General features: G+C 38.5%; 1 protein-coding gene across 6 annotated transcripts in view; it reads right to left on the bottom strand.

Annotated features, from left to right (window-relative positions):
• The window catches only part of CROCC2 (ciliary rootlet coiled-coil, rootletin family member 2), a 101,085-nt gene that overhangs the window by 1,540 nt on the left and 76,952 nt on the right, over positions 1-22,593 (bottom strand). For 5 of the 6 annotated variants that reach the window (XM_087725526.1, XM_087725529.1, XM_087725527.1 and 2 more), the window contains 6 exons: positions 19,354-19,474; positions 17,333-17,496; positions 14,506-14,946; positions 11,945-12,094; positions 4,153-4,284; positions 2,228-2,407 (listed from right to left, as the gene is read on the bottom strand). In XM_087725526.1, coding sequence (XP_087581652.1) covers positions 2,228-2,407; positions 4,153-4,284; positions 11,945-12,094; positions 14,506-14,946; positions 17,333-17,496; positions 19,354-19,474 — 1,188 coding nt within the window. The remainder of the gene's footprint in view (positions 1-2,227; positions 2,408-4,152; positions 4,285-11,944; positions 12,095-14,505; positions 14,947-17,332; positions 17,497-19,353; positions 19,475-22,593) is intronic. The other variant, XM_087725528.1, reaches the window with a different exon arrangement.

The raw sequence follows: 22,593 nt of genomic DNA, 5'->3' as shown, positions 1-22,593 counted from the left end.
GATTTAGATTCAGTTCTCACTGGCCTAAACACTTCATCTTCACATTCGTTCAGTTTCCAGAAATCAAAATTGTAGAGACGGCATAAGCACTATCTTCAATTGTTTAATTAACATCCTTAATTGTTTTCTACAACTTCATCCCATCCTTTCTACACTTCTAAAAATTATGAATGAGAGAGCTTCAGATAGGAAATTATAGTAATTTGTTTATAAGTATTTAGACATAGTAAATAAAGATTCTCCTATTTTATTCCCTGTTGCTAATTATCTTGGATTATGATTAGGAGGTAGTCAGGGACATGCAGTCAGGGGAGGCAGGGCCTCACCACTGTCATCATGAAAAGAAAAAAAAGTGTAAAAGGAAAAAGGCTGAGGTAGTTGCTGCCAGAGTCACAGTGGATGACTCTCCTTAGTGCTTAACTGTGTAAAAAAGCCTCTAAAAAAATGTCCTCTACAGGGGGCGGCAGGAGAACGAGGTGCCTCATTTAGTCTGACTTTATGACTACTCAAGCAGAGCTAAGCAAGGGTTAAAAGTCAAAAAATTCCTTATGTAGATGAGGCATGTGGTTCTCTCGCCTCCTGTAGAGGGCAGTTTTTAGAGACTTTTTAGAGGCTCTGGGATCAACTAGCTCAGTCTGACCTCAGAGCTCATGCCTTTCTCATTTTACATTTTTTTTTCTTTTCATGATGGCAGGCAAGAGCAGATTTGAAATCCTCTCTGAAACAGCTGGAAAAGGTGCGTGTGTGGGGAGGGGGGAGGAATTCAAAAAGTTTGATTGCATGCAGAGCCATGTTGCCTTTTCAAAAACACACACACACACACACACACACACACACACACACACACAAACCTGGATAAAAGTATATAAGCCCAGCTTCACTCATTACAAGTTTGAAAAGGCAACGTGGCTCCACCTGCAATCAAAGGCTCGAATCGGAAGGCAGCAGGGGAAGTGGGGGTATGGCAGAGGAGCTGCTTTCAAGCCATTGGAAAATATATCCAATCCAACTTCTGTGTTTGTGTTTGTTTGAGAGAGGAGGGAGGGAGGGAGAGAGGAAGGAAGGAGGGGGAGGGAGAAGAAAAAGAATGAAGGAAAACTTATTTCGCAAGGGGGAAAAATGCTGTCGCTTTAAATCGGAACTGAGCATGCCTGGCTGTGGAATTCTGGGAATTGAAGTCCACAAGTATAAAAAAATTTGAAACCCCTGTGTCAGTGCCTCACCAGCTATAAACCTCACCGCAAGTCACTGGAGGTAGTGCTGATCAAATACTGTATGATCAAGCTAAAAAAGAGCATAAATTCAGATTTGGATTTACTCTAGTACAATGTGGGAGGAAATTTTATACCTTTTCTTTCTTTGGGAAATGACTCAAGTATTGTGAATATTAAAATACTCACAAACCTTCTGAATGCCAATACATTGATGCGTCTGGTTTAGGATCGCCAAACACAATCATATCAAGTACAGTTACAGTTCCTATTGCAAGATATTCTTATGCTGAGCACAGATCAAAATTGAACTTTGCACCCCTCCATCAATTTCTTGTTATTTTATTTCTCTCCTTCCTAATTTTATCCTAGAAGCCTTCACTTATTTCATAGATTGGCTGGGTTCTTTATATGCATTCATAAACTATAACATAGTTTGTTTGGTTTTATCTTAAGTTCATGTGTAAACCCAGTCACTTAGTTTTATGACATAAACCAGCCACTATGACATGTTCAAATGATGATGAAGACAAATATGATTTAGAAGAATACGTTTTGCTCATTGAACTGAAGCTTGTTTAACCAAAAGTTATTGAATAAACTGCAATCATCCATCCATCCATCCATCCATCCATTCATCCATCCATCCATTTGTTACACTAATAGAATTTCCTAAACTCAAATACTTAAAAGAGTTTTATTATTCATCTAGAAAATCCAATGGACAGAATAATTTTTTTTCTGCCCTGCTTTAAGATATTTGGACTGATGTTCATTCAGAGGAATTTGAAAAAAACAACAACCTTTTTTCTCCTTTGATGTCTTCACTAGTTTGTCTTTGAACAAACCAAATCTTTGGGATTTTCTTCATTCTTTCAACCACTATCCCAACTCATACAAACATGAGAAGCTTATATAAACCTTTCAATGTGCATGTCAGTATCTATTTACAGATTTTAGACATCAACAGAATAAGATTATTAAGAAAAGCAACTCCGTCTACACCTATATTGTACCTGTTCTTCGAAATTTTTCACCCTTTGCCGATGGCTTCGTTCCTGGGATTGCAATGTCCGTTCAGCTTGGAGCTGAGCACTGCGTAGTCTTTCTGCTTCTAGTTCCATGTCTAGCTGATGTTGTGATGTCAATTCCATCAGTTGCTGGGCATGTGTTTGTTCCAGCTCTGCAATCTGGACCTAGAATGAGTGTAAAAAAATACAGCCTAGATTCATGGGGCTGTGATGTTGAACATGTTGGTAAAGTTGGCTTCCAGAGTTTCATAACTGCAGGGGTTAGCAATGTTTTTGCTTTTTGTTGCAGGTGGCATGTCTTCATAGGTAGCAATAGCAATAGCACTTAGACTTATATACCACTTCACAGTGCTTTACAGCAATCTCTGGGAGGCTTACAGTGTCAGCATATTTCTCCCAACAATCCGGGTCCTTATTTTACCAACCTTGGAAGGATGGAAGGCTGTATCAACCTTGAGTCTATCAGGATCGAATTTCAGACTGTGGGCAGAGTTTGGCTACAATACTGCATTCTAACCACTGTGCCACAAGGTACAGGTAGTCGTTGACTTACAGTGAACAATTGAACCCAAAACCTCTGTTATGTGAGACATTTCTTAAGTGAATTTTGCTCCATTTTATGACTTTTCCCCATTGACTCTGCCGAGGTGGCGCAGTGGTTAAATGCAGCACTGCAGGCCACTTCAGCTGACTGCAGTTCTGCAGTTCGGCTGTTCAAATCTCACCGGCTCAGGGTTGACTCAGCCTTCCATCCTTCCGAGGTGGGTAAAATGAGGACCCGGATTGTTGTTGGGGGCAATATGCTGACTCTGTAAACCGCTTAGAGAGGGCTGAAAGCCCTATGAAGCGGTATATAAGTCTAACTATTGCTATTGCTTGTCAGAAGGTTACAAAAGGTGATCGCACGACCTTGGGACACTGCAACTGTCATGAATATGAACCAGTTGCCAAGCATCTGAATTTTGATCATGTAACTATGGGGATGCTGCAATGTCGTAAGTATGAAAAACAGTCATAAGTCACTTTTTCATTCCCAACGTAACCTTGAACAGTCACTAAATGAAGTGCTATAAGTTGAGGACTACCTGTACTCTGTTAACATGATAGCCTAACCTGAAGCAAGTGGTGGGTGGGGCTAAAGGATCTTTTTTTCCTCAGATAATTCCTTTTCTTTTCTTTTTTTTCTGATTCTTCTCCTGTTTTCTTAAAATTATTTCTCTTTCTTTTTTTCAGGCAGCAGGTAAGGGGAAAGGCATGTTCACCATGAGCCTAAACTGGTCTCTTGTGGCAGAAGACGACCGACATTAATAGGCATTGTATTTTATTCTCTCAATTATCTACATGGGCTGGATTTTGTAATCTGTGTCTCCATGTCAGATCTTAGTGCATTTGGAGAACAAAAAAAAAAAGCATAACTGGAACTTGTTTAGCTGGTTTCCTCTTGCCATTCAATATAATTCACCAGAATGAATATTAATCTCCACCAAATATCCCCCAAAGCACACAGACAATTCTTTGCTTGCCAGTTGCTCATGGATTTCATCTCACCCTGTCTTTATAATTTAGTTTATAATAATTAGAAACATTATTTATTCTCTTCTGCAGTACAATATGATCCAAGAGCTTTTAAAGAAATTGAGTGTTAGGTATGAGCATTGGCTCCTTTCTCCTCTAATTATTGTGCTGGAAGCAACTGCGAAGAGGTGATAAAAAGTAAATTATGCTGTTCATCAACATACCAGCCAAAGGGTGGATGGGCTGTTAGAACAAGCTATGCTTCTCAGACTAGCAAATAAGAATGCAGAAGCACACATCATTTTTTTAATTTTATTTTACAAAGCTCTCTGTAGCACTACTTTATGAATAATTAATCTGTCTAGTAACCTTTCGGTTCAATAAGCCCAACAAACCTGCAGGTGTTCATTTTGCATCATGATGTCTTCCATCTCCTGCTGTAGGCTACTCACAGATCGATCCAGCTGTCCTCTCATCTGACTGAGTCTAAAAGTATCATCTTCTTTCCCAAATTTCTCACGCTCTGCCTACAAAAACAACACCAAAATCCCTTATTCAAAGATAATGTTAAATTAGGAATTATTTGGTTCTTGCTTGGTACAGTCTGTGAACATAATTTTGAGGTACTTTTTATGAACTATAATTTGTGGCTTAACATTGGTGTGAGTCAAACCAATCGAACCCAGTATCTGTACTCAACCATGTGCTGCTTTCATATACTTTAGCTTTATTTTGGCACTAGAATCATACACATTGATCATACACATGCGGTAAGCCAGACAGCTAGTACATAAGCTTACTTTTCTTAAAGAGGAAAAAAGGAAAATTTTGGAAAAAGGCCTTGTGTTTCTGTAGGATGCATCCCTTAAATCTAGATTCATATCTGTTGAGATAGGTTTAGTAAATGTAGTAAATGTAGAACAATTGTATGTGGGCTTCCAAACTTCAGAGTATTGCAGAAAAGAGAAGGTTTTTTAAAATATCTCCTTGCAAGAATCTAATAGTTGGATTTTTGCAATACACATGGTAGCTCTAATAAATAATGTAAGAGGTAACCATACACCTACCAGTACAGATAACACCATTATAATGGAAAAGTGTGTGGCATCCTACCTCACCCTTATTTTTGCATTAGTTCAACAATACTGAACAATACTGAGTCCGTGATCCAAAGTGGGGGGAGCGGAGAAAAAGCACCCTCCCAATGTTGCAAAATATATTTGCCAAACTTAAAGAGGCATAGAGGGAAAGAACTGAATTGGCTGTGAGTTGCAAGAGTTAATGGATATACTACTATGCAAGATGAAAAAACTTCCAAATAACATCTTGGAGGAAGGGATCTTCTGTCCCTTTAAGACTCACTAGAAGAAAATGTTAAATAGAGGAGAGAGAGGTAAAATCCAGAATAAATACATGGCCAAAATCCAGAATAAATAAATGGTCACATCCGGATTTCCCCTCTGGAGACATCAATAAAGAGTTTTATGAGGTTGATATGAATTACCTTCGCTGGCCTGATGTTCTGGAACTCATTAACTAGAATCTACCCTTTCTTCAACCCAGGGAAAGAGGTTTTGCATTGGGGAATTCTGGGGCACAATACATATGGCTATTTTATGCTTGCAGAGATAAATGCTTGTAACATTATTTTGCCATAACAGACAAATAGCACATTCGTCACCCTCTTCAATTCTCCAGCTAGAAAAATCTACTAAGAACAATAAATAATTTCCAACAAATGCCTGGACTGACCTTTTCTATCGCTTCTGGAGGGACTTGGCAAGAACATTTTTAACCCTTTCTAGGGATACTCACAATAGCTAGAAATAGAATTATCATGGCTACAGAGACAGTTCAGAATTTTTTAAAATAAAAATCTTGCACATAAAGCATAGGAAAAAATCACAAGAACTTCCAGTTCAAATTTTTAAAGAAAAAAAGTAAGTCAAAAACCCTTAAATTAGCACATATGACAAAATAAATTCATCAGGTTTCTATTTTAAAAAATAAGCCAATATGAAGCATAGCAGTAAGGAATATCTATGACTTGTTCTGCATGGCACTCTGTTTATTTTGGCTTAGCCTGTGAAATTGGACCATTGGTTAATAAGTAGTTTGCATTCTTGTTCTTTAAAATTTATTCTAAACATCATGATATGTAATTTGCCTTCCAGTCTTTGGACCCAGAGAATGCAAGAACAGCTGCAAAATCGGAGAGGGATTTCCTCCTTCTGAAAGGGACACGAAAGGGAGTCCTATATTTTTTTTAAAATGAGTCAAAATAATAACAGCCCCATCAAACAAGTACTGTCAACTTGGTCATTTGTTGAAGAAGTAATTAGAGACAGGTGATCAATCCCACAAATAACTTGGCTTTATGCTATGAAGGGTTTTATAGGTGATGAGCAGTACTTTCAATCACACTCGGGATTCTGCTGGGAGCATGTGCAGTGTGCAGAACAGGAGTGTTACATGGTTTGATGGTATAGTATTGCAAACTGTCAGGAGTCATTGTGTGTGAGTTTGGCAGCCATGTGTTTAATGAAAGAATAAAATAATAATAAAATGAAATAAAATATGCCACTGCATCCCAGACCAGCTGCAACTTCCAAGTGGTGTTCAAAGGTAACCCTATGTAGAACAGATAATAGTCGTTCACATTGTAGGCAATCAAAGTGCAGGACCTCTTGGTTCAATAAAGGGCACAATTGGCACATAAGATGTGAAGTATGGAAAGGCCCTTCAGCCATAGTACCACCTGCCTCTCAAGCAGGAGTCAGGAGTCTAGAAAAATCTCAGCTATAAATCTCAGAGGTATTGCACACCAGCTATACCTCCTAGAGGAAGGCTAATCCATTCTGTGGCAAAAATAAGTCCCTGCCTGTGAGTAGTCCCAAAATTTACAGCTACTTAAATGCCAGTGATGAAGCTGAGCCTGTTCCTCCCAGTCCACACCCTATTCTTCAGGCACTGAAACACACCTTGATAATATTACTTGGTAGGTTAAGGCAGAGATGCAGAATTAAATGTCATTAGCATACAGTGATGATACCTAATCCTTTACCTTCATATGACTTCACCTAGCAGTGTCAGGTAGATATTTTAAAAAAAATCTGGAGAGACAACAGAACCCTGTGGAATCCCACACATTTTACACGTTTAGGGCTGTTCTTCTCTATCACAACCAACAAGGAACCAATGCTGGAGGTAAAATACACTGCAATACTGTGTCTCCCATATTCATCTCCCTAAACTAGTCCAGAAAGATTCTACAATTAATGGCATCAAAGGCTATGAGATGTAAAGAAGAGACAAAATCAATACACCTGCCTCCATTCTGATCCCTCCAAATCGGTGGTGGGATTCAAATAATTTAACAACAAGTTCTCTGCCCTAATGATTTCTTCCAACAACCAGTTCACCAAACTGCCCAGAAAGGTAACAACCTGTTCTCCCAAACTGGTGCGAACCGGCTGAATCCCACTACTGCTCCAAATGTTATCAGTAAGCGCAACTATTGCTGCCTCAGTATGATAACCAGGTCTGCTTCTTTTAGTGTCCTCTCAGTCTAAAGTATCAAAATATATCTATAAGATATGTGGTAAGAATAACTGTCACTACATAGAAGAGACAGGTAAAGACTGACAGGCCGTATAATGAACACCAAATGACAGATGACAAGATGAAAGCAACACATGGTCAGGCTCAGCCATAGTTTCAACTGGGAAACTCTCAAACCAAACCAAATCCAAAAAATGCTAAGGACTTCCTGGAAGCTTGGCATTCAGATAAATCAGCCATCAATGCACATGTAAAATGAAGGCTACTTACATATCATTTAAAAGACACAATCCAAATCCTAAGAAGGAAATAAACATCCTTGATTCTATTGATCACACTTTGTGATAAATAAGTGGTTTTGGGGTTGCAGTTTGGGCACTCGGTCTCTAAAAGGTTCACCCTCACTGGCCTAGAACATATCCGCAACAGCAGCCAACCCTGAAGATGAGCATGAAGTATCAGATATAGGCAGGGATGGTATTAACTTACCTTCCCTACCGGTTCACAAATGTGAGTGGTTGCGCATCCGCCTTCCGCACATGCACTTTGCCTAAAAAAGGGGCCTAAATGGGATGCCGTAGAGCGAGAATGGGTGGGCGGGCCCACCCACGATTTCTGCTACCGGTTTGGGCGAATCGATCAGAACCAGCAGAATACTATCTCTGGATATAGGGAAGAAACATTACCATTATCAAGGAACCATAAAGGAGGAAGCCACACTCCAACCAAGAGTGGCAGGGCAAGCTAATATACTATATATAAACAACCAGGAAGCCCCATTGCCCCACATTGATGATGTTAACCAGTTGAGTCTGTAAGGAAACAATCTAACTAGGAGAGCATAAAGAAATCAACTGTGACATCATAAGTTACATTACTGTATTTTTCGGAGTATAAGATGCACCGGAGTATAAGCACACCCAGGTTTTGAAGAGGCAATTTTTTAAAAAAAGTAGGTAGGTAGATAGAGGGATAGAGAGGGATAGAAAGACAGAAAAATACAGTAGGGAGGGAGGGAGAGAGATGTGCCAATTGTATATATACATGTGTGTATATGTGTGTGTGTGTGTGTGTGTGTGTGTGTGTATCTATTAGATTTTATACATATACATATACATATACATATACATATACATATACATATACATATACATATACATATACATATACATATACATATACATATACATATACATATACATATACAGATATAGTAGACAGACAGAAATATAGTAGGTAGGTAGGTAGAGAGAGTGTAGATAGGTAGGTTGGTAGGTAGAGGGATAGAGAGAGAAAAATAGAAATACGGTAGATAGGTGGGAAGAGGAAGAGTGGGAAGGTATATAAGTAGATAGATAGATAGAGAGATACAGACATACAGTAAGTAGGTAGATTGAGAGAAATTGTAGATAGGTAGGTAGAGGGATAGAGAGAGAGAAATAGAGAGAGAAATACAGTAGATAGGTACATAGGGAGAGAGAGAGTAGGTAGGTTGGAAGGTAGAGAGATAGAGAGAGAAAAATAGAGAGAAATACAGTAGGTAGGTAGGAAGAGAGAGAGAGAGAGAGAGAGAGAGAGAGAGAGAGAGAGAGAGAGAGAGAGAGAGAGAGAGAGAGAGAGAGAGAGAGAGAAAGAGTAGGTAGGTAGGTAGGTAGATGTTTCCAGGGGTATTTATCCATGTGCTGGAGAAGGAAATCGCTGACAACCTGTAGCACCTAAAACTTTGTTTCTGCTGGCACAGCACCTGACCAATGTAATTCTCATCAATCACTCTAATTAAACAGCTTTTCGAAAGGGGAAAAAAAGGTTTTGCACTCCGCAAACCTCCCCCAAACGGCCCGTTTTTTGTGAAAACGGGCCCATTTGTTTTCAAATAAAAGGCATGAATAGCCTTGGAGGGGCTTGCAGAGTGCTGGGGGGGGGGGCAAAATGAGCAAAAAATGGCCCTTTTTTTTGCAAAAACGGGCTGTTCTTTTTGTCAAAAACATTTCATGCATAGCCTTATGGAGGCTTGTAGAGTGCTGCTGAGTGCTGGAGGGGCAAAAAACTGCCTGTTTTTTGCTCATTTCTGTCCTCTCCAGCCTCCGGGAGCTGTCTGCAAGGCTATGCATGGTCATTTTGGTGAAGGGGGCGGGGCTTCAGGAAGCAAAAAATGCTGTATTCGGTGTATAAGACGCCCCCAGATTTTCAGCCTCTTTTTAGGGGAAAAAAGGTGCGTCTTATACTCCAAAAATACGGTATTTGCTATTAGAATAAAAATTGCTAGCAATTATGAACAGACGACTAGAGCAGGGCTGGGGCTAAAATCTGATGTGAATAGACAATTGAATGAAAGTGTCATGCGTAACCTTATCCTTTTGCAGAATTAAACAGTGCCTCTGGATTTGTTCCACTTGATTTTTTGTTTGTTTATGCATTCAATTCAGAGTGAGGTATCACCACCTTGAGATGATGTATTTGTGTAGCCATGTACAATGGTTTATCTAAATGTATCAGGGTCTGCATTCATACATCAAGCTAGATGATAGGCTTGGTTTTATCTTAGCATGTTGTATAAACAAGGCATTGCTTAGCATGATTTGTCACAAAGCCAAAAACAGAGCTACAATGAAGGAAATCATTGTCATCATGCCTTACATCACGGACAGCCAACATGTGCCTCTGAACAGGTTACTGACCATAATTCCCCAACAATTCTAATTTAGATGACCAGAAATGTAAGTAAGAGCTACATACTAATATCTGTTTCTCTATATAACAATCTATCTCAGCAAATTCACAGTGAAAGTTTGATATCCCAATACACAAAATTCCTGATGTCTTACTATACCTTGCAATTACTCCTGCAGACAGTTATATATTCAAACAACCCTTGCCTAATTAAAAAAATGAGGAAATGCTATATGTTCCACAGATTTATTGGCATTAGAGTAGAAAATGGGACAAGAAATATCTACAAAGGTAGATATAACCTTTTTAAAAGAGCTATATGTGGAATGTACAAGGGTCACTTAGAAGAAGCTCCATTAATTTCAGTGGAAGGTTCTGCTGGATGGTTTGTATTATACATTTCCATTGCTAGTGCTAATTAGGCTAATCCAAAAGTGCCTCTGTTGATATCAAACACGTGTGACAAATGAGTTCTGTGAATTTGAACTAGTGCCTTGATGCTGTATGTTAGTTACTTCTCTGAACAGACAAGGAAAGCAGATAACTAAAGATTTACATATGTAAGTGAAATATGAAACTTCACTTTAAGGACGAATAGTGTGTGCATTATTTAGATTACATTCAAAGAACATCAGAGCAGTAATCATCTATGCAAAACAAAGATTGCAAATGTTTTCATTTCCCAGGAAGAATAGAAATTCTATTCAAGCATAAAAAGTTTTCTTTTTAAAACCTTTCTGTTTAAAACAATACAAAATGTTTCACATTTTATAACAAATTTTATCTTTTTATTTCTGAAATTGATATGCTGCTCAGTTTCAAGAATGACTTTGAGTGGCTTAATATGATGCCAAAGACAATTATGTAGAATTTAGGTAGAAAAGAAAGAAAAGAAAAATAACCAAACCCCAAAGACAATCAATATTGTTTGTCAATAGGGATATTGTCAATAAGGCATGCAAATAGGAATATCGTGTTTTTGAAATTGCTTGTTGCTATATTATAATGCTTAAGAATAAAATGAATAATGGAGAATAACTCACTTTGTGCACTATGCCTTCAGCAGAAATATATGTCACATGCAGATGTCCGTCTTACTTTTAGCAGCAATTTTCTTTTTGTTAGGGCACTAAACATATAATCCTATAGAAATAATTATTATGTGCAATTTTTCCTTTTCCTTTTGTATATTGTAAATTGTATGTGTTATGTTATATTTTACAATGGTAATAAAAAGCATTAGTTATTAATAATGCTGTAATGCAGAGACTGCATTTAAAAAGAACCTAATAACTTCTGAAGAATTATCAGATTACATCTGTTTGCTTTACTACCTGAACAATTCAAAAAAAGAAGCATATCCAGGACAAACCCCGAGAAAAGAAAATTGTGGAACTCTTTTGCCAATCCTCTCTGGGCCTTGCTTCTCTAAGATGAGAAATATCCACAATTCTTGACAAAAAAAAATGTGAAAAATTTAAAGTTGCTTTTCCTCCAAGAAACGTAGATCAGAACCTAAGAAAAATATATTTTTTCAGTGCAGGAGATGCTCTTTGAGCTGGGAGAAGTTAACTTTGAAGAGTAAAGAAAGGTATGATACAGTGAAATGTTAGATAAAAGAATTTGGGGAGTGTAGTTTGTTTGTTTCTTTTAAAAGTACTGGTAAGTTTTCCTCTGGTTGAATATTTCAACAGGGAAAATAAGAGCCCACAATAAATTCTGAAATACAAATATAACTCATAAAAGTGCACAGCGTTAGAGAAGAAGGTTCTGCCATTTGTCAACAATGACGGCACGTGCACTTTTCAAAGGGAGTCTTTCTGTGACACTTGGCTTACTACATAATCCATATAACAATTAAGGATGGACTCCCACTTGGCTTGAAATTGATTCAAGATAACATGGAGCCATAAGATCATTTTGTTAAATTAATCCTTCTCTCCCATCATCACTTACTTCATGGAGATGGTGCTTCTGCTTCTCCAGATTTCTGTACTGTAGTTCCATGTCAGACAGCCGATTTTGTAACAAATGTACTGTATTAGTCAAGCTATGATTCTGCCTCTTGCTATCTGATAATTCCTGTCGCATGGAGTCAAAGCGATCCTGGAAAAAATATTATTATTATTATTGTTGTTGTTGTTGTTGTTATAATTATTATTATACAATTGTATCACAGCGCCAGTTGTTTCGCCGGATTTGGCATTGGTTACTAGTCGGGCCCCACCCAGGGGCCTAGGACGTTGTAACATATTTTTGTAATATGCGTGCAGATCCAAGCAGTGCAGCTTTTTGCATTTCACTGATGGTGATTTTGTCAATTTTTAATTGTTTTAAATGTAATTCCAGTGCTTTTGGAATAGCACCCAGTGTGCCAATTACCACTGGAATTACCACTGCTGGTTTGTGTTGTTGTTGTTGTTGTTGTTGTTATTATTATTATTATTATACAATTGTATCACAGCGGCCAGTTGTTTCGCCGGATTTGGCATTGGTTACTAGTCGGGCTCCACCCACCCCAGGGGCCTAGGACGTCGTAACGTATTTTCGTAATATGCGTGCAGATCCAAGCAGTGCGGCTTTTTGCATTTGACTGATAGTGATTTTGTCAATTTTTAACTGTTTTAAATGTAATTCCAGTGCTTTTGGAATAGCACCCAGTGTGCCAATTACCACTGGAATTACCACTGCTGGTTTGTGCCATAGTCGTTGAATTTTGATTTTTAAGTCCTGGTATTTTGCGATTTTTTCATGTTCCTTCTCGGCGACCCTGCTATCACCTGGTATTGCAATATCTATGATTGTAACCTTGTTTTTTGTCAACCAGTGTGATGTCTGGTGTATTATGCGCCAGTATTTTGTCCGTTTGTATACGGAAATCCCACAAGATCTTGACCATCTGATTTTCGGTGACTTTTTCAGGCTGATATTCCCACCAGTTTGTTGCTGTTTTAATATTAAAATTTTTGCACAAATTCCAATGGATCATTTGCGCTACTGAATTGTGCCGCAATTTATAATCAGTCTGTGCGATTTTTTTACAGCAGCTGAGTATGTGATCAACAGTTTCATCAACTTCTTTGCAAAGTCTGCATTTGGCATCATCAGAGGATTTTTCGATTTTGGCCTTAATGGCATTTGTGCGGATAGCTTGTTCTTGCGCAGCCAGGATTAGTGACTCTGTTTCTTTCTTTAATGTACCTGTTGTTAACCATAACCAAGTTTGTTCACTGTCCACTTTATCTTTTATTTTTTCCAGAAATTGGCCATGCAGTGCTTTGTTCTGCCAACTCTCCATTCTTGATTTTATCACATCTTTTCTGTATTGTTTTGTCTGTTGGGCCTTCAGTAGATTTTTGTTCTTTACTTCGATGATGATGATGATGATGATGATGATGATTATGTTAATCTTTGGTGAGAGTCACAGCCTTTGGGGCTGGTTGATAGCTCAACAACTCGAGTCCTAACCAAGGATCTAGGAACTGTTAAGGTAACGTCGGAGGATATAAGAGTTTTTTTGTAGAATCAGAATGTTCAAGTCAGCTAAATTTAGAATTGCTCCAAGGGCTCCAATTACAATCGGGACAACACACAATTTCTTTTTCCACAGTCGCTCAACTTCAATTTTTGAGTCCTGGTACTTTGTGATTTTTTCTTGCTGTTTATCTTCAATTTGTGCATCACCAGGTATTGCAATGTCAATGAACCATACATCATCATCATTATCATCATCATCATTACTATTATTATAGAAATGAAATCTGCTGAAAGAATAATTCAAGGACATTGGTTAAATAATACAATGCTTGCAGTAGTGGCCATTTCTATGATTAAAAATAATCTGGCAAGCCAGCCTGCCCCTTCCCTTGCTTCCATTCCAGCTCAGACCATCAGAAAGGAACAAAGTGTACTACAATAAGTAATGGAAAGTATGCCTTTTTTCTTTAAACTTATTCTTTCAGAAATGATTAGGAACACACAAAATTGCCTTTAATTAGTCAGATCTTTAACCGATCAAGTTCATAACTGTTTATACTGATGACACAACTCTGGAAGTTTCAGGAAGGGGACTAGCTGTATCAGAAGACCCTGAGAACTAAATGTGGGTGAATATGCAAAGTACATCCTCTACTACATACCTTCCTGGATATTTTAAAAGTTAGTAATCACCGTTTATGGTTTAAGATAAAGCACATTAGCAAGACATATGAATTTGGGTTATTGGAGAAAAAAGAGCATGGTATCAATGAAATTTTAAAGGGACATTACAAATAGGAGATGCTGCAGGGGGCTTACCCAACTGAATTTGGATTCTGATATCAGCTGATTCATTTAAATACTTTGGAACATGGCTTTTCTTTTTCTCCAAAGAAAGCAGGGCACTTGTAACAGATACCCAGTATTGGAATGAGACTGATTTGCATAGCACAATTTTGCTGGAGTTTAGAAAGTAAGATGCTTAATTGAGATGTATAGGCAAGGAAGACCGATTGTTTGGAACAACTGGGTTTTCCTACCTGGAGTAGTCGACGGTCTTGCTCTGCAGCTGTCAGGGCCTTTTGGAGTTGTGAAATGTTCTCCTGCAGGGAGGACGTTCCAGCCGTAGCACTGGAGAGTGCTTGAGACAGAGTTTGCACCCTGTCTTTAAAGTGACTTTCAGTGCCTTCAGTCCTGGCTAGTGAATGAGTCAAGTGGTCAAGCTCTCGCTGCAGTAGTGCAGTTTTGTTCTCCCTGTCTCCTAACTGGCATCGAAGTTCCTGGATTTGCCCAAGTAGGGACTGGATCTCTTCATCCCTTGAAGTCAAGCTCATCTGTGTTCGTTGTAAATCTCCTTCCACAGCTCTGTTGCTCAGCTCCAGTTTGGTGGCCCTGCTCTCTGCTGCTTCTAGAACTTCTTTTAGCTTCCATTTTTCTGTTTCCAGTTTGGTTTCCTTGGTTTTAAAAGCTTTGACTTTCTCCTGTAATGTAATACATTTTAAATACCACAAGCACAGGGGAAGACCAGCTAAGAGGAGGACAAACTTTGTGGACTAGCTACCAAAGTCAGGTGACATTAGAGTCTTACTATAAAAGTATCACAGTAGCATCCTAAATGCAAAAGTTAGAAGAATCTTTAGGTCCTGTCAATGCCTCCCCTCCTGGGAAACATATCTAAAGAGGCACATTACTACTTCAGACTAAATTATGGGAACATCTTATATCTAGGAGTGCTACTATAAATGTCACCTAAAGCCTCATTTTGCTGACTACTGGTATAATCTTCACCATTCAGAGCTAGTCAAAGAGTGCAGACTAATGCAATGTCCACTCATGAGAACACTAATTCAGAGAACCTGGTCTTTACCCACTCCAGATGGATATTATCCTTATGGGCTCTCTCTCAGTAGAGGCATAAGTCTCTCCATTCAATCTTTTTCTTTTAATGCATTTGGGAGGCTCTTTGCAATTTTGGACTCTTTCCTTGCTGCAGATTTGTTGCCCTGCTGACCTGTCCTCTCTGAGCTTTTTGGCCCCTTGTAGCTACCACTTGGGGCTTCTACTTTTAGAAAGTTGCTGGGACTAGTCACGGAGAATCTGGATATGGCTATGATTTGCGTTGCTAAATACTTTTGCTTCTTGGTCTGCCTAATAAGGAAGTTCTCTTTGTGGATTCTTTACAAACCATAAAAACTACTGTATATAACAAAATCCATTCATTAGAAATTAAGAAAGGATGTAATTCCTAATGGTTAAGGCTATATGAGTTGCTGTTCTGTTTGGCTATACAGTACAAGGAAAAGCAAGTGTGACACTGTACCTAGATTTCACTGTGCATTAATTTAATCTCTTAATTTTAGAGAAATGAAGAGGGAACAAAATATGGGCAAGTAAAATTATAAAGGTTTGTATATATCAGATGTGAAGAATTTAAGATGTCATAAAAAGAGAAATCTTACCAGAACAAAGAGGAAAGGGTTTGGGGACATATTATGTTAATTAACAAAATGAACAATAGATACATCCTATTTGAAATAAATTAGCTGCAATATATATTTTAAAATATTTACATCAATATTATTGTTCTTTGTAAATTAAGAATGTTACATAGATTAGAACATGATGAATAGTGAATGATATTGTAAAGCGGTGTTTCTCAACCTGGGGCCCTTTAAGATGTGCGGACTTCAACTCCCAGAATTCTTCAGCCAGCAAAGCATCTTAAAGAGCCCCAGGTTGAGAAACACCTTTACAATTTTTTCTCCAGATAAAAATATCCTTGTTTACCATACAGCCAAGATCACTGTCGCAATACAACAGTTTATATAAAAACTTACCACATAATAGCCTTATGAAAGCATTGGAGTGATGAAAATAAAAAAGAAGTGTTAGAAAGGCAGATGATACTAGATAAAACTCTTTGCAAACTATTTATACTGAGTTCCAATTTGAATAAAAACAATTAAATAAAAGTAAAATCAGCAATTCTTCTATGAGATTATTTTGCATTCCTTTATACAAACCTCTATTAGAAATGAGGATGTAACTGCTTTTCTACAATTCCCCCCATCAAAGAAATAATATTACTGTTTTTACAATGATAATTCTTCAAAATTTATCTTGTGGACTGGCTTTTACAAAATTCTTTAGTATCCGTTACTTCCAAAAGTCAGTAGTAGTCATTCCATTCAATCTCCTGTTCACAATATGACATGGGCTTACTCCGAAGTAAATCCAGGGCTGGGCTCCTGGGGTTTTGCACAGGTTCAGGCGATCTTCTGGCTAGGATTCTGCCCAGTTTGGCGAACCCCCAAAAGCCACCCCTGGCTGGCCATGCCCACCCCACCCTCCCATCCCATCCCGCCCATCCCAGGAGTCTCCCCGCAGCCCGTTCATCATGCCGGGTAAGTACAGGACGCATATGGAGGCTCAGGAAGGGGAGGAAATGACCCTACCTGACGTTCCAGAAGTCCGGAAACAGGCAGTTTTTGCCTTCCCGGAGGCTCGAAAAAAGCTCCAGAGCCTGGGGAGGGTGAACAACACCCACCACCACCATGGTACATGAGGCTGATTAGGCCATGCCCATCCAAGGCCATGCCCACCTCGGAGTAAATCTTACTGTATTTCACCATATGCATTTTTTTAGGAAAGCATCTTTGACTACACATTTTGTGTGTTAACAACTTTTCATAATGCCTTTTGTTGTTAAACCTTTGGGGGTTTCTTTAAATCTTGTTCTTTTTGCAAGTTCTTTGTTCATTTATTTACTTTTCAAGAGCTGGTTGGGCTTTTGGGTAACAAGCAGAATGTCATAGAAAAGGAAGTTGTGCTATGGCTTTTCCTAACTGAAAGAGCAAATATGCCCACCTGTAATTCTTTGTTCCTATCCTGACAAATACGTAAGTTGCGTTCCAGGTTGACCACCTGTTCTGCAGATGCTTGGCGTTCCTTTTCTGTTTTGCGAATAGTTTCCTCCTGCAGCATCAGTGCTACTTGTGCACTGCTCAGACGGCCATCTGTTCCCCTTTTACCTAAGTGTAGAAAGTTGCAAAATGCAAGGATTAAGCACTGAAATCATTTATCTAAATTAGTTTTTTTTCAACCTCAGTATCTTTAAGATGTGGGGATTTCAACGCCCAGAATTCCCAGAATGGTGATTGGGCTATTCTGGGATTGAAGTCTACACATTTTAAAGGTGTTGAGGTTGAGAAATACTGTTCCGCAGTATGAGTGGTGTGTGGCCTGCGGCCTTCGGAAGTTTTGGGCTTCAGTCCCATTAAGCGACATCCTAATGACGAAGGATTCTGGGAGTTGTAATCCAAAACATCAAAAGAACACCAAATGGCCTACTCACTATGCAGTGTTGTCTAGTAGTAGTATTACTGTACTTATCTGATCAATTAGAATATGAAATAATGCAATAAACTCCTGGACAATAAAGGCCACCCATATCATGTTATGATCCTCAATGAATAAATATAGTTACGTCTTTTAGTTGTTTTTAATGGGAAAAAAGACACTCTTAATTTTTGGTACACTATAGAAACCATAGACAGCTTGCTGTGATACCAGAACAATTATAATTAGTCATTTCTCATAAATGGCAGAATCTCCAATTTAATAAAGCATTTGTTTATTCATCAAGCTATATAGTAAAAACAGTTATTCATGAAAAAGACCCCCAGATGGCCTTACCTTTCCTAAATCTTTCAATGCCCACCTATACAGACAGTCCTCAACTTACAACTACAATTGAGATCAGAATTTCCATTGCTAGCCAGGTGTTTGTTAAGTGAGTTGTGCAGTTGTAGTTTTTTACCATGGTTGTTAAGTGAATCACTGCAGTTGTTAAAGGAATCACATGAATGTGAATTTGGCTTCCTCCACTGACTTTAATTATCAAAAGCTATCTGGAAAGGTCTCAAATAGCTATCACATGATCCTGGAACATTGCAACCCTCATAAATACATGCCAGTTGCCAAGCACTTGAATTTCCATCGGGATGCTGCGACAGTTGTGAGGACACATAAGTCATCTTTTTTTCAACGCTGCATCAACTTTGAATAGTTGCTAAACCAGTGTTTCTCAACTTGGCAACTTGAAGATGTCCGGACTTCAACTCCCAGAATTCCCCAGCCAGCTGGGGAATTCTGGGAGTTGAAGTCCGGACATCTTCAAGTTGCCAAGGTTGAGAAACACTGTGCTAAACAAATGGCTGTAAGTCACAAACTACCTGCATTAGAGCTTCACATGTCTAACTGTGGTACGATTATGATTTCCATCTAATGAGAATTAGAGTGCCTGACATTTGCTTCCAATCTTTTGGTATATTAAAAACACAAGTCCTATATGATATCTGATTTTGTTTTGTTTTTATAGTTGTTAGGAAAGCCCACTTGATTAGAGTCATGAGAAGTAGATATGATTTGCAAGTAGAGGTAACTAATTCCCAGCATTTGCTTTTTAAATGACAAGCAGCCTTTCTGAGCTACCAAGTTAAGAAGAAAAGCAATTAAAGCAGAGATAAACTTAATCCTCTTCCTGACCTCTCTCCATGCCCTGAATCTGCTGCTCAGTCCAGATATGAATGTCTAAATCCACAAAATCTTGATCCATATGTGGAAAAAAGCGGATTCAGAGCAGAGAAACATCTGGCGTGGAGATCAAACATCTGCCCTGATATCACTGTTCTTTCACTTAAAGCAGCAGTCCCCAAGCAGCTTTTTCAGAAGTTTTAGGGATTCATTTCACTTGCTTTGTATACAACTTGCCCTTTAACTGTCTTTATCCAGCTAAACAAGCAAAGAATCAGAGGTGAGAAAACAAATAGGTAAAGAAATTCTTATGGATGAAGGGATAAAGTAACAGAAGAAGAAAAAGAAGAGACCTTCCTCACAGTCTGCTAGATACTTCTGGAGTTGCAGGATACGGCTTTGTGTTTGGTCGCGGCCAGCCTCCATTTCATTCAGCTGATGACTCATATTCATCACCTGAATTCTTAGATCATCCTGGAAACAAGAGATAGGACATATTCATGATATCCTTGGCTTAACACCAGGAAAGATATAAAACCCATACCGGATACATGTATTTCTAAATTTTATTTTATATCATTTATAATTTCCACTACTAAGCCACAAGGGTAATTTTTAACATGGACAACTGTTGAAAAACAACTACAAACAATACATATCCTAAAATCAACATTAGATAAAACAAATATTTAAAATTAGAGCAAAGTAATTGCATTTCCAATAAATGATAGATCACTGGTAATCGATAACATGAGCCATAGGATTGCCAATAATTTCTCAGAGAAATAATTCTCGACCAAACTAGTTAATACTTTTATATTGCTCTTGATACATAAGCAAGTATTAAATATGTATTGTCATACTCTAAAGTTAACTCAAATGGTTTTCTTGTCTTACAAAAACCCAATTTCATGTTCCACACCTGTAACTTGACATTTTACTGAATTGTATGGTATGAAAGAAATAGCCCTTGCTATTTTAAAATGTTATTGTTGCTCAAATCTTGGACAGAAATAGGCTAACTCCTATGTATATCAGGCTCTTAATTTGGCAGCAGACCCTTCCTTTCCGAAAGTGTGGCCTTGCCTACCCACAAAAAACTAAACAGTTTATCAACAATGTTTACTTAGCCAAAATGCCTTGTATTTTGAAGTGATAAAAAGAGGGGAATCTGCAGAGTACTTGTGCCTGGAGAAATATTAACTGTTTAATTGATTACATTTAATTACATTTAAATTAAATCCAGGTTTTATCCCATTTTCCTCAATGTGGAGGTTAGTATCTACCATCTTCCATCATTGCATAACCCTGCCCAAAAAGGTCTGTTTTCATAGGCACTGGAAATTGACAGTACATTTCAATTTCAATCTATGTATTATCCAAAACTCACTGTACAAATCAAATACTGCTCTGTATCTTCTTCCTTGAAGCCAAGGCCAGAAGCCTTGGAAACAATTATTACTAAATTATTTTCAGTCAATCCAAATACCTTCAGTTTTGAGGCTACATAGCTTTCTTTACAACTAAATAAGTAAATAAGCACCAGGACTGTACTGGTAAAATTAAGAACACCGAGTTTCTTAAAGTAGCTCATAAAGTGTTAACTGAAATATGTTGTTATTGTTTGTAGATATTTTTTCCTTTTTTCCCTTTTCTGGTTTACACAAGTTAACAATAAATTCCAGAATCTTGGTGGACAGGACAACAAAGCAAGGAATGTTTTAAATGTGATGTAGCCCAGAATTAACTGATTTCTTCATTTGTCAGAAAGGCTGTTGGATGATCTGATGCTATGATTATTGTGACAAGCCATGTTTTTTTAATTATTCTGGTACAGTATAAATATTTATTCATTTTTACAAGAGGCATGCTTTTGAGCAATAAATAGCACATGACAGAGACAGGGCTGAACTGCCCTTGAATGTTGCTAAACATATGTCTTGGGAGTCAAGTTGGGGTCACAATAAGTTAAGTTGGCTCATATGATCCCTGCAAAATGGAGTTAGAATAGCTAGATGATGTTCAGTTCTAGGTAAATAAACTGGAAGGAATTTTGAATATCCATTTCTGGTTCATAAAATTATAGATGCAATTTTAAAGAAACAATATGCCTTCATAAATTCTTTGCTGAAAAAAAACCCCAACTCAGCTATAGTGGAAAGATGCATACTTCATACTAAGCCAAAACCAAACAACATTTTTAATACTATCCTGTGATATATCAACTCAACCATAGCAGAGGTGGGATTGGAACAAAAGTCTTTTATTCCCAAATGTAACAGTGCTCTATTTACAGCTTGCTATTTACTTCTAGTTCATAACCATGATCTTATGCTTGTAAATTATCTTATGTCATGTATATAAATGGGGCTATATTGCACTGGTTCCTCTACTTTCTTTAACAAAATTCCAGTTGGTGCTAGTGGGACAGGAGAGCTCCTGTGGAGTGCTGCAAGGGTCAGTTCTCTCCAGCTATTTAACATTTACACGAATTCCAAGCTAGGCAAGATCATCAAAAGTTTTTGGGGATTGGTTTCATCACATGTCAGGTGCAAGCAACCAGAACGCTCATAAATAACTTCAGGTTTAAAATTTATTGTTCATCACCTGCATTGCAATACAATGCCGTAAGAATCTCATCAGATTGCTTGTCTTCCCCTGAAACTGACCAGATAAGTAAAGCTTTATGGTTTTGGGATGAGGTGATTCTTATGCTGTTTGTGGATACACAACAACTCCAAGCTAGGCCCTCACTTGATCCCTCCTGCCAACCTAGCTGGCAGTTCTCCAGTATCAATATGTTTATAATGCACAGCTCTACATTGCTACCCCAGGCTGGTGATACCATTGAAGTCTCAGTCCTGAAAGATGGATGGGGGAGAATAGGCTTAAACTGAATTTTTAAAAAATGGAATTAATGTTTCTCCATGGGGCTTTTTGTCTACTCCAGTGGTGTCACTGATTATCCTGGGGGATTTCAATCTGTCTTCCATTGGGGAGACATCCGAGTCAGCTCGGGAGTTCATGGCTTCCATGACGGCTATGGACCTAACTCAGTTAAGTCAAGACCCCATCCATAACAGGGGACACACACTCAACCTGATTTTTGTCTCTGAGCAGTGGATGAATGATCTAGATTTAGGGGATATTTCTATCCAACCCTTGTCATAGTCTGATCATTTCCTCATCAGGGTTGACTTCCATACTGCTACCCCTCACCACAGGGAACCGACTAGATGGTTCCGCCCCAGGCGCCTGATGGACCCTGAAAGGTTCCTGATGGAGCTTGGGACATTTCCTGAATTGCTTGCTCACAGCTCGACCGAAGCCCTAGTGGAAGCCTGGGATAGGGCGGCCACTGGGGCCTTGGATCGCGTTGTGCCTTTGCGGCCTCTGACCCGGTGTCAATCCCGGGTAGCTCCCTGGTTTACCGAGGAGCTCCGGGAGATGAAATGCTGGAAAAAATGCCTAGAGAATGGTTGGAGGGCCAGCTGGTCCGAATCTGATCGAATACTAGTAAGAATTCATATTAAATCCTACTTAGTGGCGATAAAAGCGGCAAAACGGCAACATTTTTCTGCTCTCATCACGTC

Source organism: Thamnophis sirtalis, unplaced genomic scaffold (genome assembly GCF_051295495.1).
Source record: "Thamnophis sirtalis isolate CommonGarterSnake01/CBP01778 unplaced genomic scaffold, rThaSir2_p1.2 scaffold_11, whole genome shotgun sequence".
Lineage (NCBI taxonomy): Eukaryota > Metazoa > Chordata > Lepidosauria > Squamata > Natricidae > Thamnophis > Thamnophis sirtalis.
Note: the sequence above shows the minus strand (reverse complement) of the source record. Positions and strands in the feature narration are given on the sequence as shown.